This window comes from Caenorhabditis remanei, chromosome II, assembly GCF_010183535.1.
Source record: "Caenorhabditis remanei strain PX506 chromosome II, whole genome shotgun sequence".
NCBI lineage: Eukaryota > Metazoa > Nematoda > Chromadorea > Rhabditida > Rhabditidae > Caenorhabditis > Caenorhabditis remanei.
In genome coordinates this window covers 3,310,427-3,325,911 of record NC_071329.1, presented here as the reverse complement: position 1 = coordinate 3,325,911, position 15,485 = coordinate 3,310,427, and the positions used below count along the sequence as shown (strand labels likewise).

Here is a 15,485-nt window from a genome sequence, read left to right as displayed (position 1 = left end):
CGAGAACCTTTTCTAGATATTCTAGAGATGTCTATCTGTAACTGTTGGAGTGTCCGGATGTCCGGATGTCCTGACCTACAGACAGATCGAACTACAGTAACCCGAGAATCTTTCTAGAGGTGTCTATCTGGTTTTCGGTGTATCCGGATATCCAGATGTCCGGACCTACAGTAACCCGAAAACCTTTCTAGAGATTTCTATCTGGTTGTCGGTGTAGCCGGATATCCAGATGTCCGGACTTACAGAAAGACAGATTTAGAGTAACTTAATCATTACACGGGACAAACGGGCAGACAGATCGAACTACAGTATCCCGATAACCTTTTCTAGAGATCTATATCTGTCTGTTGGTGTGCCCAGATATCCTGATGTCCGGACCTACAGATAGATCGAACTACAGTAACCCGAGAACTTTTTCTAGATATTCTAGAGATGTCTCTGTAACTGTTGGAGTGTCCGGATGTCCGGATCTTCAGTAACCCGAGAATCTTTCTAGAGATTTATATCTGTCTGGTAGAAAGTCCAGATATCCTGATGTCCGAACCTACAGATAGATCGAACTACAGTAACCCGAGAACCTTTCTAGACATGCCTATCTGGCTGTCGGTGTAGCCGGTTGTCTAGATGTCCGGATCTACAGTATCCCGAGAACCTTTCTAGACATGTCTATCTGGTTGTCGGTGTATCTAGATGTCCGGACCTACAGTAACCCTAGAACCTTTCTAGAGATGTCTATCTGTAACTGTTGGAGTGTCCGGATGTCCGGACCTACAGTAACTCGGAAACCGTTCTAGAGATCTATATCTGTCTTTTGGTGTATCCGGATATCCAGATGTCCGAACCTACAGATAGATCGGACTACAGTATCCCGAGAACCTTTTCTAGAGATTCAGATGTCCAAATCTACAGTAACCCGACCACTAAACCTATCAAAATTGTTATTTTCAGGTGTTCACCGTCGCTGCCGAGTGCCCCCCGGTGACCGTTGTACAGACCCCTTTCTCCGCCCCCTCCCTCACTCATTTTTTTGTATGTCCCTCTTTGTCCCGCCCCCTTCCATACCAGTTACCCCCGGTACCCCCCATTTTCCGTCTCAACATGCTAACGCATGTCGTCCCAGACAATCAGGCCCACGAAGTCTTTCAGAGCGTTTCGGCTTCGGTCGGCGCCAAACCACTTCTTTCAGCTCCCCCACCCCTTTCAATGAACCGTTTCTCTCACCCCCAGTGTCATTTTTAATAATTTCTTCTTTTTTTAAATTGAATTTTCACCTCCAATTCTTCGTTTTTCTAATGTTTTCCTAACTTTTTTCCATGTTTTTTTCTAGAAATTTCTGAGAATTTTTTTGATTTCCGCCGCTGCCCCCTAAATTGTAGTTTTGTTGTCCTATTTTTTTGTACAAAAGCGTTCCAACAATGTCTTTCGGATCTTTCTTTTTTAGGTAGTTAAAATATTTCTTTTTGTCCAAATTTTTGTCCAAAATTCTCCCTTTTGTCGTAAAATTGAATTCAAAAATAAACTGCTTTGTACAATTTCGTTTAGACTTGGAATTTCAGATAAATCGACGATTTAAAGGGAAAAATACTCAAAAAAAAACTGAAAAATAGCCAAAAATGAATTTTCAAACTGAAATTTCCAGTTTTTGGTATTTTTTAATGATAATTTCCACATATTGAACACATTTCGGATTTTTTTCAATTCTAATACGCTCCTATTGAGAAATAACGTGGGAAAAATGCAAAAATTCAAAATTTCCCACGAAAATCAAGTTTTTCGGAGAATTTTCAGGTTTTTAGTTGAAATTTTCCCGAAATTTCTGAATTTTTGGTTTAGAAAATGACTTTTTTTTTTCGATTTTTCAGCAGTTTTCTATTTTAAAAATCAATTTTTCAAATTTGAAAAACATCTCGTAAAACTCACTTTGGCAGAAATAAAATTGTATTTCTGGCAGCAAACTCCCGTCAATTGATCCTTATGTTACCATTAAAAACCTGAAAAACTTGAAATTTATGTCTGAAAATCGTCGCAAGAGTTTTAGAAAAATTAGAAAAAAAATTTTTTTTAAGAAAATGAGCGAAATACACTTAAATTTTTGTTAAAATGTGACTTTTATGGTTTTAATATCATATTTTCGCACCTTTTCAATAAAAAATCAAGAAAAATCGCTCTGAAACCTTCGAAAACCTCTGAAAATCTCATTTTTCACTATAAAAATCGTGGATTTAAAAAATTCTCTGCACTCTCCACTCTCTAACACGTGCAGATAGAGCATATTTCCAATATGGCCGAAGTTTTTCTTCGGCCACGGCCGCGATGATTTTGTTGTGTCGATTTACGAGCCACGAAATTTTATTTGTTCGTCTTTTTCGCTCATTTTTCTGCGAAATTTCTTCAAAATTCGTCTTTTTTCGAGATTTCAGAATGTGGAAAAGTCGATATAAATCAAAAGAAAGAGAAGAATACGCGTGCGTAAACTGTCAAGAAGTTTCCACGACCATATACAGAAAATACTCGGAAGGAGTCATCAGATTGACAGAATGTGTTGGTTTTTAGATGTTTTTAAATGTTTTTAGAGTGAAAAAATCGATTTTTTGCCGAAAAAATGCTCAAAAAGCAAGTTTTTCCACTAAAAACTCTCAAAAACTCCAAAAAATCAAGATTTTTCAGGAAAAATGCGGGGAAGTGGTGGACAAGTACATCGAGCAGGACGTTGTGTTGGTAGTAATCGATCTGATGCTCCAATATGTTCAAGCTTATCGTCATCTCCTTCTAAACGTCAAAATTCAACGGCCGGAGCGACTTTTTGTGATTTTTTGGTTGAGCCACGCGGCAGAAGTGTGGATTCGGGATAAGAGTAGCAGTGAGACACAACAAGTCGCCGATCAGGAGTGGATGTAAGGGTTTTAGACAAAAATTGATCGAAAAATCGAGGAAATCACCGTTTTTTATATCAGAAATCATGTTTTTGGCCGAAAAAAACCTTAAAACGCTAATTTCTGCAATTTTTTGATTGAAAATCACATTTTCAGCCAATTCTGAACTGAAAATTGTGTTTTTAGCTAATTTATTACCCAAAAATCACATTTCTCGCACATTTTTGACTGGAAAACCTATTTTTATCAAATTTTCGACCTAAAAATTGTATTTTTAGCTGATTTTTTCACTCAAAAATCACTTTTTTTGACGAACCAAACCCTGCCTCGTTTTTATTCAAATTTCCGGTTTTCCGTTGAAAAAACAGCTTAAAAATCTCAAAAATCTAGTTTTCAACTCAAAAATTGACAGAAATCGCTAAAAAAGTGGCCGAGAAACGAACCATGCGACAAACTTGCTAAAATGGGCGTGGTCAAGTTGGTTTTCACTTTTTCACCAATTTTTAGTTGATTTTGAGTAAAAAAGTATCATTTTCCACTTAAAATCACAAATAAATTGATTTTAAACAGGGGTTTAGGAGGTTTTTTTGCCAGAAATATGTGATTTTTTCCAAAATTTTTGTTTAAAAATGTGCGTGGGCCATGCGGCTTAACTACAAAAATGGGCGTGGTCTAGGTGTGGTGGGCGGAGTCAATTTTCGCACTTTTCCACGAAAAACCCTGATTTCAAGCTCAAAAATTGCATATTCATAAACATTTCTATCGGAAAAGTGGGCGGAGCTTGGGGCCACCAAAATCCGAAAATTTTTTCGATTTTTTTGTAAATTTTTTTTGTTGAATTTTTTTCAGAAACCAGAATTTTTCGCGAAATAGTCAAATAATTTTTCGACTATGATTCAGAATTAGAACAAGTACTGAAAAATCATCGAAAAATTTCAGAAAAATTTAAATTTTTTTTGCCAAAAATCTCATTTTTTCCATTTTTCTTGCAGGTTCTACCGTTGTCTCCTCCTCTCGGCCGCCGAAATCTGCTCATATCTCTGCGTAATTCTATTGTATTCGTTATGGAAAAATGAGAAGAATGGGACGAATTTTAAACATTTGATCGGATCCACTTTGTTGGGATATTACGGTAACAGAGAGGCCACGCCCACTTTTTCAGCTCCGACCATTTTAAAGCTTTAGTTTCGAGTTGTTTTTGGTTGGCTTTACTCAATTCTTATAAGACTCCGCCCACATTCAGACCACGTCCCTTTTCAGATCCCACCCATTTTTAAGCCACGCCCACTTCGCGACATGACTATCGGAAATTCAGGCATTTTTGAGCTGTTTTTAGTTGATATTGCTCAATTTTTATATAAGACTCCGCCCACTTATAGGCCACGCCCATTTTTAATCTTTAAGACTTGAGACATGAAAATCGGTCATATTTGAGTTTATTTCAATCGATTTTCATAAGATTTCTCTAGGTTTCCTGTCTTCGAAGCTCCTCCCACTCTCAGACCACGCCCTTTTTAAGGATCCGCCCGCTTCAGGGCTCAAAATTGATGTTTTTGAACGAATTTCAACAGTTATTTTCAGTTTCTGAAAGCTCCGCCCACTTTTAGGCCACACCCCCTTCTTCACAGAAAAATGTCGTTTTTAAGCAGAATTCGGCCGATTTTCAGAACTTCCAAGTTTTCGTTCACTGGCTCCGCCCACTACAAAGCCACGCCCCTTTTAGGCTCCGCCCACTTTAGGGTTCAAAAACGATGTTTTTGAACTAATTTTCAGCAGTAAATTTCGGTTTCTGAAAGCTCCGTCCACTTTTAGGCCACGCCCCATTTTTTACAGAAAAATGTCGTATTTGAGGAATTTTTGACCGATTTTCGTTATTCTCAAAGATCCCAAATTTCCCTTCTCTGACTCCGCCCACTTTTAGGCCACGCCCCTTTTCAGGTCTCGCATATTCATAAGCCACGCCCACTCTGCCACGAGCCACGTCCCATTCCTCACTGAAAAATGTCGTTTTTGAGTCATTTTTGACCGATTTTCTTTCCCAAATTTCCCTTCTCTGACTCCGCCCACTTCTAAGCCACGCCCACTTTTCAAATTTTCAGGAAACGTGGCAGTGGTGATCTCGTTCATCTTCTGTCTCTCGCATCGTCTCTCCTATCAAATCGTAATGCAAATCTTCCTTCTGGTATCCCATGTCCAAGTGCAACGAGTTCTCTTCCCGACGGTCTCGATGACGGACAATATCATCGTAGTGCTGGTTTCCAAGATGTGTTCGACAATTACGGGCGGTCTACTCACTTCTGCAGTCCTTTAGTGTGGTGCGATGGAGCGCGTTTTAATGTGTTTGAAAATGTATTTATTTAATTATATTTGTACGGCTTTAAATAACGTGATGTAATCATTTTCTGATTAAATACAAAAATTTTATTCCTTTTTTCACACAATGGGCAGCAAAGAGAAGATTCCAGAAGAGGACGCGTGTCTACCGTACTTTCACGGCGCCCTCATGAATATTGACGCCGATCAATTGCTGGTGAATGACGGTGATTTTATGGTGACAATGAAGCTACAAATCGATATTAATAAATTAGTACGGTGGAGCGCGTTTGCCTCTTTTTTTTAGATTTTTTTCAAAATTTTTTAGCAATTCTTCCTGGCGGTTCGTCTCAAAAAAGGTGTCCGGCGATATGAGATCAAAAGAAGCGCAACACAAGCGAAAATGGCGACACGAAGTGCGGCGAACATTGAGAAATTGATAAATTTGTTGAAAACGGACCCCGTGGAGATAAAGGGCGAGAAGGTGGTGTTGAAGAGGGCGATAGCGAAGGGAAAGTTCCAGTTGATGCATAAAGATGTGATTTTTAAGAAGAAAGTGAGTGGGAATTGCTGGAAAATTGATTAAAAATGGTTAAAAGTGAAGAAAAAACGGTTTTTAAAAATGCAAAAATGTTTGACCTGGGGCAGGAATCGAACCTGGGTCGTGAGATTCCACGGGAGAACGCGCTCACCCCTAAGCCACGAGGGCAACAGTTTATAAAGAAGCGAGGGGAGTGATAAAGGTAGCGCGGTGGGGGAGCTCTGGAAAACGTTTCGAATCGTCGCATTTCCGGGAAATTTTAGAACTGAAAATCGAGAAAATCATACTTGTCAAATCACGGGCCGGCCCGCGGGCCGGCCCGGGCCGGGCCGGGCCGGGCCGGGCCCTCTGAAAATTTCAGGGCCCGGGCCGGCCCGCAGGGCCCGCAGCAAGCCTTTTTTTCAATATTTTGATGGGCCGGCCCGGGCCGGGCCGGGCCGGGCCGGGCCGGAAGATTTTTTTAGCGGGCCCGGCCCGGCCCGGCCCGGCCCGGCCCGTGACAAGTATGGAGAAAATGGATTAAAAACGGGCTTGTTCACTTAGATATCACAAAACAAAAAAACAAAAAACATTTAGCTGGCAAGCGGACTCGAACCCCCACCGCCGCGAACCAAAATCTAGCTTCTTACCGGCTGCGCCACCCGACCATTACCCAAGTCTTCCCACAAGCTCATGATAACTCTTTCTCAGATCGGCGCCGGCGCGTACGGCACAGTTTACCGTGGCCGACTCGTCAGAACGAATGAGGTGATCGCGGTGAAGAAGTTGGATCCAGAATCCGCCGACGAGGATGGACTGGCGGAAATGATGAAGGAGGCGAGAGTGATGCAGTTGTACGATCATCCGAATATTGTCAAATTTCACGGTTTCATTTTGGACGATTTGCCGTATTTGCTGGTTTTGGAGTTTTGTAATGGAGGATCGGTGGAGGATCGGTTGAGGGAGAAGGGACCGGTGAGTAGGGGGGAGGAGGACATCGGGATGGACAGATATGAGGAAACACGGAAAAATTGATTTTTTTGCAAAAAAAATATAAAAAATTGACATTTTCACCCCCGAAAAGTCTAAAAATCTGAGAAATCTCATATTTCTAGCTCTAAAATCGAAAAAACAGAAAAATTCGTAAAATTTTTCATCAAAATATACGAAAATTGCATGTTCGAAAAAAGTGGGGGCGGAGCCTAAAAAGAGGCGTGGTCTGAAAATGGGCGGAGCTTCGAAGACATGAAACCTTGATTAAAATCAACTCAAATATCACAAAACTCTCGATTTTCATGTTTCGAAGTGGGCGTGGCTTATAAATGGGCGGGATCTAAACGTGGGCGGAGCTATCAAAGTGAAAACTGTCAAAATTTGACATTTTTGCGAAAAGAAAGTCCGAAATCCTGTTTTTTTCATGAAAAATAACAAAAAATTGACTTTTTCAACAAAAAAAAACGCTTTATTAGCTCGGCATAGTTCTTACAACTGCGCTCCACCGAAATGCCATTGAAAAATCTCTCTTTTTCTCTGCGTCTCTCAATTTCGCACACAATTTCACTTCGGTTTCGATAGAGCGCGATTGTACGAAGCGTTTCCCGGTAAATTTCCCGAGAATTTTCCGGGAAATTTTCGGTAAAAATTTCCCGATTGCTTCCCGGGAAAATCCCGGGAAATTTTCGGTAAAAATTTCCCGATCGCTTCCCGGGAAATTCCCGGGAAATTTCCCGGTTACTTCCCGGGAAATTACCGGGAAATTTTCGGTAAAAATTTCCCGGGAAATTTCCCGAAATTTATAGTTTCGGGAAGTAAACTTCCCGGGAAATTCCCGGGAAATTTCACTTATGTACAAATCTAACAACCAGGGTTCGACCCCTACTAGTGGCAAAACTTTTTTGTTTTTTGTTTTTAACTTTTTGGTAACAATCTGATCACCAGGGTTCGACCCTTCCGGTGTCAAACCTTCTTTCATTTCATTTCTTGATTTTTGGTACCATTCTGAAACCATTTCAGAACAAAAAAACATTTTTAGATTACAAGTGTCTATTTTCAGAACAGTCCTTCTCCGAAAAAGCAACTTTGGTCTTCAGATTTTTACCAAAAACCAAAAATGAAATGAAAAACAGCTTTGACACCAGTGGGGTCGAACCATGATTGTCAGATTGGTACCAAAATGTCAAAAACAAAAAACAAAAAAGTTTTGGCACGAGTGGGGATCGAACCCCGGTTGTCAGATTGTTACCAAAAAGTCAAAAACAAAAAACAAAAAAGTTTTGGCACGAGTGGGGATCGAACCCCGGTTGTCAGATTGGTACCCAAAGTAGTTCTCAGTAATTTCCCGAAAAAAATCCCGGATTTTTCCCGGGAAATTTTCGGGAAGTTCGGGAGCTTCCCGGAACTTTACCGGGAAATTTTCGGTAAAAATTTCCCGGGAAATTTCCCGAAACAGCATTTCCCGGGAGACTCACACTGTGCCGTGCTAATAAAAACGAGAAAAATTTCCAGAAAATCACGACGGTCACCCGTAGCAACCATTGAAAATTGTATGTTTTTTCGGTTCGAAAGAGTGGGCGGAGCCTAAAAGGGGCGTGGTCTCGAAAATGGGCGGGATCTAAAAGTGGGCGGAGCTATTAAAGTGAAAACTGTCAAAATTTGACATTTTTACTTAAAAAAAAAAGTCCGAAATCCTGTTTTTTTCATGAAAAATAACAAAAAAGTTGACTTTTTCGACAAAAAAGTGGATTTTCTGGCTATTTTCTACAAAAAAAGCTTAAAAAATTAAAAAAATTTCCAGAAAATCACGACAATCACCCGTAGCAACTATACGTACATGGCGGCGTGCGGTATGGATTATCTCCACAAAAAAGGTTGCATCCATCGAGATATCGCCGCCCGTAACTGCCTAATTCACAAGGGAATCGTGAAAATGGCGGATTTCGGTATGTGCCGCGCACAGTCCGTCTACAAAATGGACTTGACGAAGCCGTGCAACGTTCGCTGGTTGGCACCGGAGGTTTGGGATACCGGCGAGACGCGGTTCAATACCGACGTCTTCGCGTTTGGCATAATGATTTGGGAGTTTTTTCAAGTTCCCTACGAGACGCCCTATTCGGAAATGAAGGCGGGACAGGTGAAAGTGAGTGTGTGCGCGCCGCCACGCGTAGAGTCCAAGGACACAACCTATGCAGACGCGCTCTATTGACAAACATGGTACACACTTTTTGTACCATGTTTGTCAATAGAGCGCGTTTGCATAGGTTGTGTTCTGGACTCTACGTGGGCTTACAACTGCGCCCCATCGCAAACGAGAGAGTATCGGCGAGAGAGAGGCAGAGACCGATTTTCACAGTTTTTAACCTATTTTTGGTACTTTTCATAGCGAAAATAGGTGAAAAACTGTGGAAATCAGTGTCGGCGCGAGAAATTCTCTCTCGTTTGCGGCGGGGCGCAGTTGTAAGAAAAAAAATACCTTTTCCAGCGCAAAACTCGAGCTGGCTACCGTCTCCCGGCACCCGACAACATGCCATCTGAAATCGATGAGATTATGAAAGAGTGTTGCCACGCGGCGCCGGATAAACGTCCGACCGCCGAAAAGCTCAAGGAATCGTTGGAGGCGGCGGTGACGAAGAAAAAGAAGTCACAATCCACCAGCGTTTCGAGTTCAGCATTGACTCCGGCAGCAGAGTCAACGAATACCTCGAAAGTTTCGGCGATGTCGTCGCCGCCAAAGAAACAGGAAGTATCGGTGGAAAAAAATTCGAAAAATACGAAGAAAAAGAAGCGAGCGGGAGATTCGAGGGGTTGAATGAAAAAATACATGTGAAATAAATGATTGTCAATGATTTTAGTAAACGCAATTTTACACAAAATTAATATAATTCGAAAATTCAAAAAAAATTGAGGTGAAAAAATTATTCGTAAAAGGCGAGCCACTCCTCCCAGAGAGCCTCCGGATCGCTTCCCTTCTCCTGAATCTCGGTACGAGCGTCCTGAACGACGACGTCACCGTTTGGCTTGATGATGCGCATCGATGGGATCGTCTTGACTTCGTATTGGGCGAGCAGTTCTCTGGAGAGAAATAAGAATTTGAGCCAAAATTTGAGATTTTTGTGCCAATATTAGCTTATTTTTGAACAATTTTCGGTCAATATCCATCTAAAGCGCTAAAGGTACGCCTGACACGCCAAATTTCATAGATTTTCAACCAATTTTCAGCTAATTGACTTGGTTTTTGCAAAAAATGGTCTCAAATCGTGAAAATCGACGAGAACTCGGTGAAAACCACAATTTTCGTGGCAAGACCCGTATCTGTCACGTGTCCCCACAAATTTAAACCGCCCATAGCTTTCTAACGGATATGGGCGGTCCCACAGGTTTCAAAACATTCCAAATCATGCCAATCCACGTGGCAGAACCCAAAAAATGAAAATTTTCGAAAGTTTTGTTCAAAAACACTGAAAATCGTGGCGAGACCCATAATTGCCACGTGGAGCCTTACGGGCGGTTCTAAATAAAACCCACGTGGCACAACCGAAAAAGTAGGGTTCCTAGCTGTAAAAATGGGTTATTGGATGAAAAAATGTGTTTCTAACTGTAAAAACGGTGTTTTAGCTGTAAAAATAGGGTTTTTTGTTGAAAAAAGGGGTTTTTAGCTGTAAAAAATTGGGTTTTTAGTTGAAAAATGGGTTCTTAGCTCGAGAAATTGGGTTTTTAGCTATAAAAAATGGGATTTTAGCTCGAAAAATTGGGGTTTTAGCTGAAAAAATGAGTTTTGGCTGTAAAAAATGGCATTTTAGCTGTAAAAAATGAATTTTTAGCTGTAGAAATAGGTTTCTAGCTATAAAAATGGGTTCTTAGCTCCAAAAATTGGGGTTTTAGCTGTAAAAAGGTGTTTTTAGCTGTAAAAAGGTGTTTCTAACTGTAAAAAATGGGTTTTTGGCTGTAAAATTGGGATTTTAGCTGTAAAAAAGGGTTTTTAGTGGAAAAAAGGGTTTTAGCTGTAAAAATCATTAAAATTACTGTCCGGGACAAAAATTAGCGACATTTTTCAGCTAAACTTTAGAAATCTTCGTCATGGAGCGATGCGGGCGGTATTGAATGGAATCCGCTAGAAAAATCATTCGAATTAGCGTTTGAACTGAAACTTTTAGAAAATTTGCTGAAATTTTCAAAAAATCGGATTTTGAAATCATCGCTACGTGGAAAATATCGAATTTTCCCTGAAAATTGCACAACTCTCCCCAGCCTTGCAACTCACTGAATCTTGGGCTCTCCAAACGGAATGGCGAGCCACGAGCCCATGTGCTCGGCGAAATACTCGTTGAGATCCTGTGATTCCTTGTCACGAGACACGAAAATCACCTCGAACTCTGGATGCGTCTTCTTGATTTCCTCGTAGAAACGCTTGAGTTTCGGTGTGAACTGACGACACGGTGGACACCATCCGGCGGAGAAGTAGAGGCCGACGACCTGGGAAAAATTGAAATTTTTTCATTTTTTTAATCGAAAATGTGAACATTTCTGAGGATTTTTCAGAATTTCTTCTAATTCTGAATGATAAAATTTAACTTTTTCGCGAACAAAATCGCCTTTTCGCGAAAAAAATCACAAAAATTGACTTTTTCGCGAAAAAATTCACAAAATTTGACTTTTTCGCGAAAAAAAATTCAAAAGAATAGACTTTTTCGCGAAAAAAATTCAAAAAATTTAAACTTTTTCGCGAAAAAATTCACAAAATTTGACTTTTTCGCAAAAAAATTCAAATTTTTAAACTTTGGCGCCAAAACACTCTGAGGAAAGAGAGATGAGCGGTACCTTTCCCTTGAGAACCTCCGGATCGACCGGCTCGAGGTCTTGATCCATCAACTTGACACCGGCGAGCAATTCGGACATTTCTGGAAGGTTGAAAATAACGAAAAAGAGCGGGAAATGTGAAGAGAAAGCAATAAAAGAAGAATCGGACGATAAAAATCGGAAAATTACGATTGAAAAATGCGCAAATTGCAAAAAAACCGCGGAAAGACTGAGTTTTTGAGCGGAATTCGACATTTCTCGACAAAAATCGAAGTTTCCGCTGGAAAAAAAAACATATAAATTTGGCATTGATTGGCAAGAAGATGACAAACTGAGTTTTTGATCGAAAATTCACATTTTTAGAATCAAAAATCAAAATTTTCGCAACCAAATCGACACGAGAGCCTGAAAAATATGGAAGGAAGACAGAAAATTGTTTAAATAATGATTTTCAAACAAAATCGTGTGAAAAACGCAAAACCTGAATATTCTGGTCAAGAATTGACGTTTGTAGGCAGAAAACTGCGTTTTTTCCTGAAAAATTTGTCAAAAAATCTGAAAAATTGTGATTTTTAAATGAAATACACTGTGAACCTCAGAAAATCAAAGTTTTTGGTCGAAATTTGAAGGTTTTATACTGAAAAATCGCGATTTTTGCATTAAAATTCACCAGAAAAACTGTAAAAGCGCGAAAAAATACCAAAAACTGAAAACTTGAAAATTTTCTCGCTGAATGAGATGAAACGACTAAAATCGAGTTTTCTGACGGCTTCTCGAGTTTGTAGACTGAAAAATTGCGATTTCTCTCCGAAAATTCATCGGAAACACGGAAAAATTGAAGAAAAACTACTTAAAATCGTGTTATTCGCACATTCCAGTCTAAAAATTGAAAACTGACCGAAAATATGGGTTTTTTGTCGAAATGTATACATTTTTGGGTGGAAAACATGAATTTTCGCTTGAAAATCATTCTGAAAGTTAAAAAACTCGAAAAAATGACGAAAAACGAGCAAAAATGAGCGAAAACGATGACGACCGAAATTCGAATAACACCGTTTGGCGCGCGAATTTGAAATGTGCCGCCGTGTCGGTGGAGCGCGTTAGCAGCCCCTTTTAAAAATAATTATTTTTTAAACGATTTGAACGACACGGTGACGGATTTCTACACCGTCAATAGCTCCTCCGAGAGGAGTACACGGCCGGCGGCCTAGGAACCCCCCACTCAAAATCGCGGTAGTTTGAATTCCAGAGAGTAATATTATTTTTTCAAGAAAAATACGATTTTGATTGAAATTTTGGAGGAAATGAATTTTTTCAGGTCAAAATTTCGAATGGGGATTATCATTATAAAAAAATCAATTTTTGAAAATAAAAAATATTTCATGTTTTATTTTATTTTTTCGGTTAGTCGAAGGACTGCTGTCTGAAGTAAATTTATGATTATGAGCAGGGATGAGCGGAATGGAAATCGGAAATTCCGAAATTTTGTTTTCCGTCTGAACATTTCCGAAGTTTATTTTCGGAACTTTCGGAAATTTCCGATTTAAATCGCGATTTCGGAGAATTTTTTCCGGAAAAACTTTTTTTTCGAAATTTCCGAAATTCCATATATTTTCATTATGATAAAAAAAGAATTGTGCGGAATCGAAATAAATTGCTCTCAATCCAACGTGAACGGTGCCAAAACGTCCCACCTGAGTCAAAATATACAAAATTTTTAGTTTTTACTGCATATTTATTGGATTTTGACTATAAAAAGTTGAAAAAAATCGAGTTTCCGAAATTTTTATTTCCGCACATCCCTGTTTATGAAATACAGATTTCTGTTGGCTATTAGGAAGATGGAGTTTATGTAATGACAGTGTAGCTATAATGAAGATCTATTGCAAGTGAGTATATCAATCTAGATATGTGCACCATCAGAATCTCGCTAATCTGGCTATTGGGAAACATCTAAAATTTGACATTTTAACCGTATTCCTCTGTTCTTCGATAATAAAAAGCGTAAAAAGAGCAATCCTATGATCAACTCACCTCATGTCTATCTAGGAGATAATGTGATAAAAATGGATTGTTGTAAACTCATATTTTAAACATTCACAAAACAACAATTTTTGAGAAAAAAAATTTGGTCGAATGTTCGCCTATGGCTACCAAAAACTTCAAAATTCGTGGAAAAGATTTTTCTCGAAAAAACTCGTGAAAATGCTCTTCGTCGTTTGGAACCTACTCTGGTTCATTTCATTCATCTGAATCCAATTTTTGGATGATTCAAGTGATTTCAAACTTTCTACTTTTAGTACTGAAATGTCATAAAAACCTGAAAAATTTTTTCACGAAATCGTTCTGCAAAATTGGAATACAGATTTGAAAAGAGCTCGTTCTTAGCTTTTCATCGATTTATATAAGTCGACCCAGATCTCCGAAATACGTCTGGATCATTCCCTAGTAAGTAAAGCTAGATTAACGAAGTTTCTGATGGGATAGTCAGTTTCTGTCGTTTTCTTCAACCTTAGTTTCATTTCATTTCCGATAGAATTATGGATCTACGATAGTGAGATATTCTGGCGCATGAAATACCAATATTCTTTTTTACAAATTATAATTAAATAATCAACTTTCATATATATTTGTTTTTTAGAAGTATATTCCACTATTTTCTCAAATAATCTGGAAAACTGCGAGAGCTCAAAGCCTTGACTCGAAAAATCGTACTTGTCAACCGGGCAGACCGTTTATCTTTAATAGCTTTTTTCAAAAAAAAAATCGTGTCAGGTTGCTTAATAGCTCAAAATTAAGTATGTTAAATTGTCACTCGAGCGATCACTCGTTAAAAATAACATAAAATTCCCAAGAACATCACTCGAGCTACAATCGCTCTCGACCCGGGCGGGCCGAAGGCTGTGTTGGCTTTTCTGTTTTTTGATACTGAAATCTGGAAGAGTTGTTTATGTTTTTTGAATAGCCATCACAAATCTGTATCTCATAATCATAAATTTACTTCAGACCGCAGTCCTTCGACTAACCGAAAAAATAAAATAAAACATGAAATATTTTTTATTTTCAAAAATTGATTTTTTTAATATGATAATCCCCATTCGAAATTTTGACCTGAAAAAATTCATTTCCTCCAAAATTTCAATCAAAATCGTATTTTTCTTGAAAAAATAATATTACTCTCTGGAATTCAAACTACCGCGATTTTGAGTGGGGAGTTCCTAGGCCGCCGGCCGTGTACTCCTCTCGGAGGAGCTATTGACGGTGTAGAAATCCGTCACCGTTTTAAACGACGAAATAAGTACTGGAAACTGCTGAAAACAGACAATTTTATATTCAAAAAATAATCGAAAAAAACAGAAAAAAAATTTACACCACTCTCATCATCTCTCTCCTCATGACTCGTCGCATTTCCTCGATTTCCTCCTCGGCATCACTAATATTCTCAATATACGGACTAACAGATCGAATAGTGACCTTATCATCGGTATCAGTGAAACTCGGAATCTTCCTGGGAATCTGTTTGACTTGGGAAACTGGCGGAGTCGATCGATTACTCATACTGGCCTTGCCAATCAGCCAAAATGTCTCCATAACACCTTTCCCCTTGATTATCACCTCTCCACGAGACCGGGTCTCGTATTGATACGGAAAACTATTGGTCAGTTGGGTGTGCGCCGCTTCTGTCATGTGGATTAACGATGGTTTTCCGTTGGATTCCATTCGGGACGCCGTGTTCACAGTGTCACCGAATAGACAGTAGCGAGGCATTGAGAGACCGACGACACCGGCGACGCAGGGGCCTGGAACATTTAATTTTTAAACTAAATTCAAGTTAAACAATTGTTTTTCAACTTACCACTATTAATCCCAACCCTTAGCTCTACACGTTCACTTGGTAAGTGAGGAATCCGAAATTTTTGGCAAAACTCCATGAAACGAAGGGACATCTCCACGATTTGTTTGGAAAAATGGGTTAAAATATGTTT

At 39.3% G+C, this 15,485-nt stretch overlaps 4 protein-coding genes across 4 annotated transcripts; 2 read left to right on the top strand and 2 right to left on the bottom strand.

The window, feature by feature from the left end:
* Positions 1–2,421: 2,421 nt before the first annotated feature.
* On the top strand, positions 2,422–5,184 carry GCK72_004284 (uncharacterized protein; the record flags this gene model as incomplete). Its single annotated transcript, XM_003092701.2, has 4 exons — positions 2,422–2,541; positions 2,668–2,894; positions 3,866–4,005; positions 4,973–5,184. 4 exons carry the CDS (start codon positions 2,422–2,424, stop codon positions 5,182–5,184), a joined length of 699 nt encoding a protein of 232 aa, XP_003092749.2.
* A 129-nt stretch (positions 5,185–5,313) lies between these two features.
* On the top strand, positions 5,314–9,511 carry GCK72_004283 (uncharacterized protein; the record flags this gene model as incomplete). The annotated part of the gene is made up of 5 exons (XM_003092695.2): positions 5,314–5,460; positions 5,515–5,742; positions 6,418–6,681; positions 8,501–8,842; positions 9,185–9,511. The coding sequence occupies 5 exons, from the start codon at positions 5,314–5,316 to the stop codon at positions 9,509–9,511; spliced, it is 1,308 nt and encodes a 435-aa protein (XP_003092743.2).
* A 106-nt stretch (positions 9,512–9,617) lies between these two features.
* On the bottom strand, positions 9,618–11,598 carry GCK72_004282 (uncharacterized protein; the record flags this gene model as incomplete). Its single annotated transcript, XM_003092692.2, has 3 exons — positions 9,618–9,774; positions 10,964–11,175; positions 11,521–11,598. The coding sequence occupies 3 exons, from the start codon at positions 11,596–11,598 to the stop codon at positions 9,618–9,620; spliced, it is 447 nt and encodes a 148-aa protein (XP_003092740.1).
* A 3,267-nt stretch (positions 11,599–14,865) lies between these two features.
* GCK72_004281 (uncharacterized protein) lies at positions 14,866–15,446 on the bottom strand (the record flags this gene model as incomplete). Its single annotated transcript, XM_053724584.1, has 2 exons — positions 14,866–15,299; positions 15,356–15,446. 2 exons carry the CDS (start codon positions 15,444–15,446, stop codon positions 14,866–14,868), a joined length of 525 nt encoding a protein of 174 aa, XP_053588778.1.
* Between the last annotated feature and the right edge of the window lie 39 nt (positions 15,447–15,485).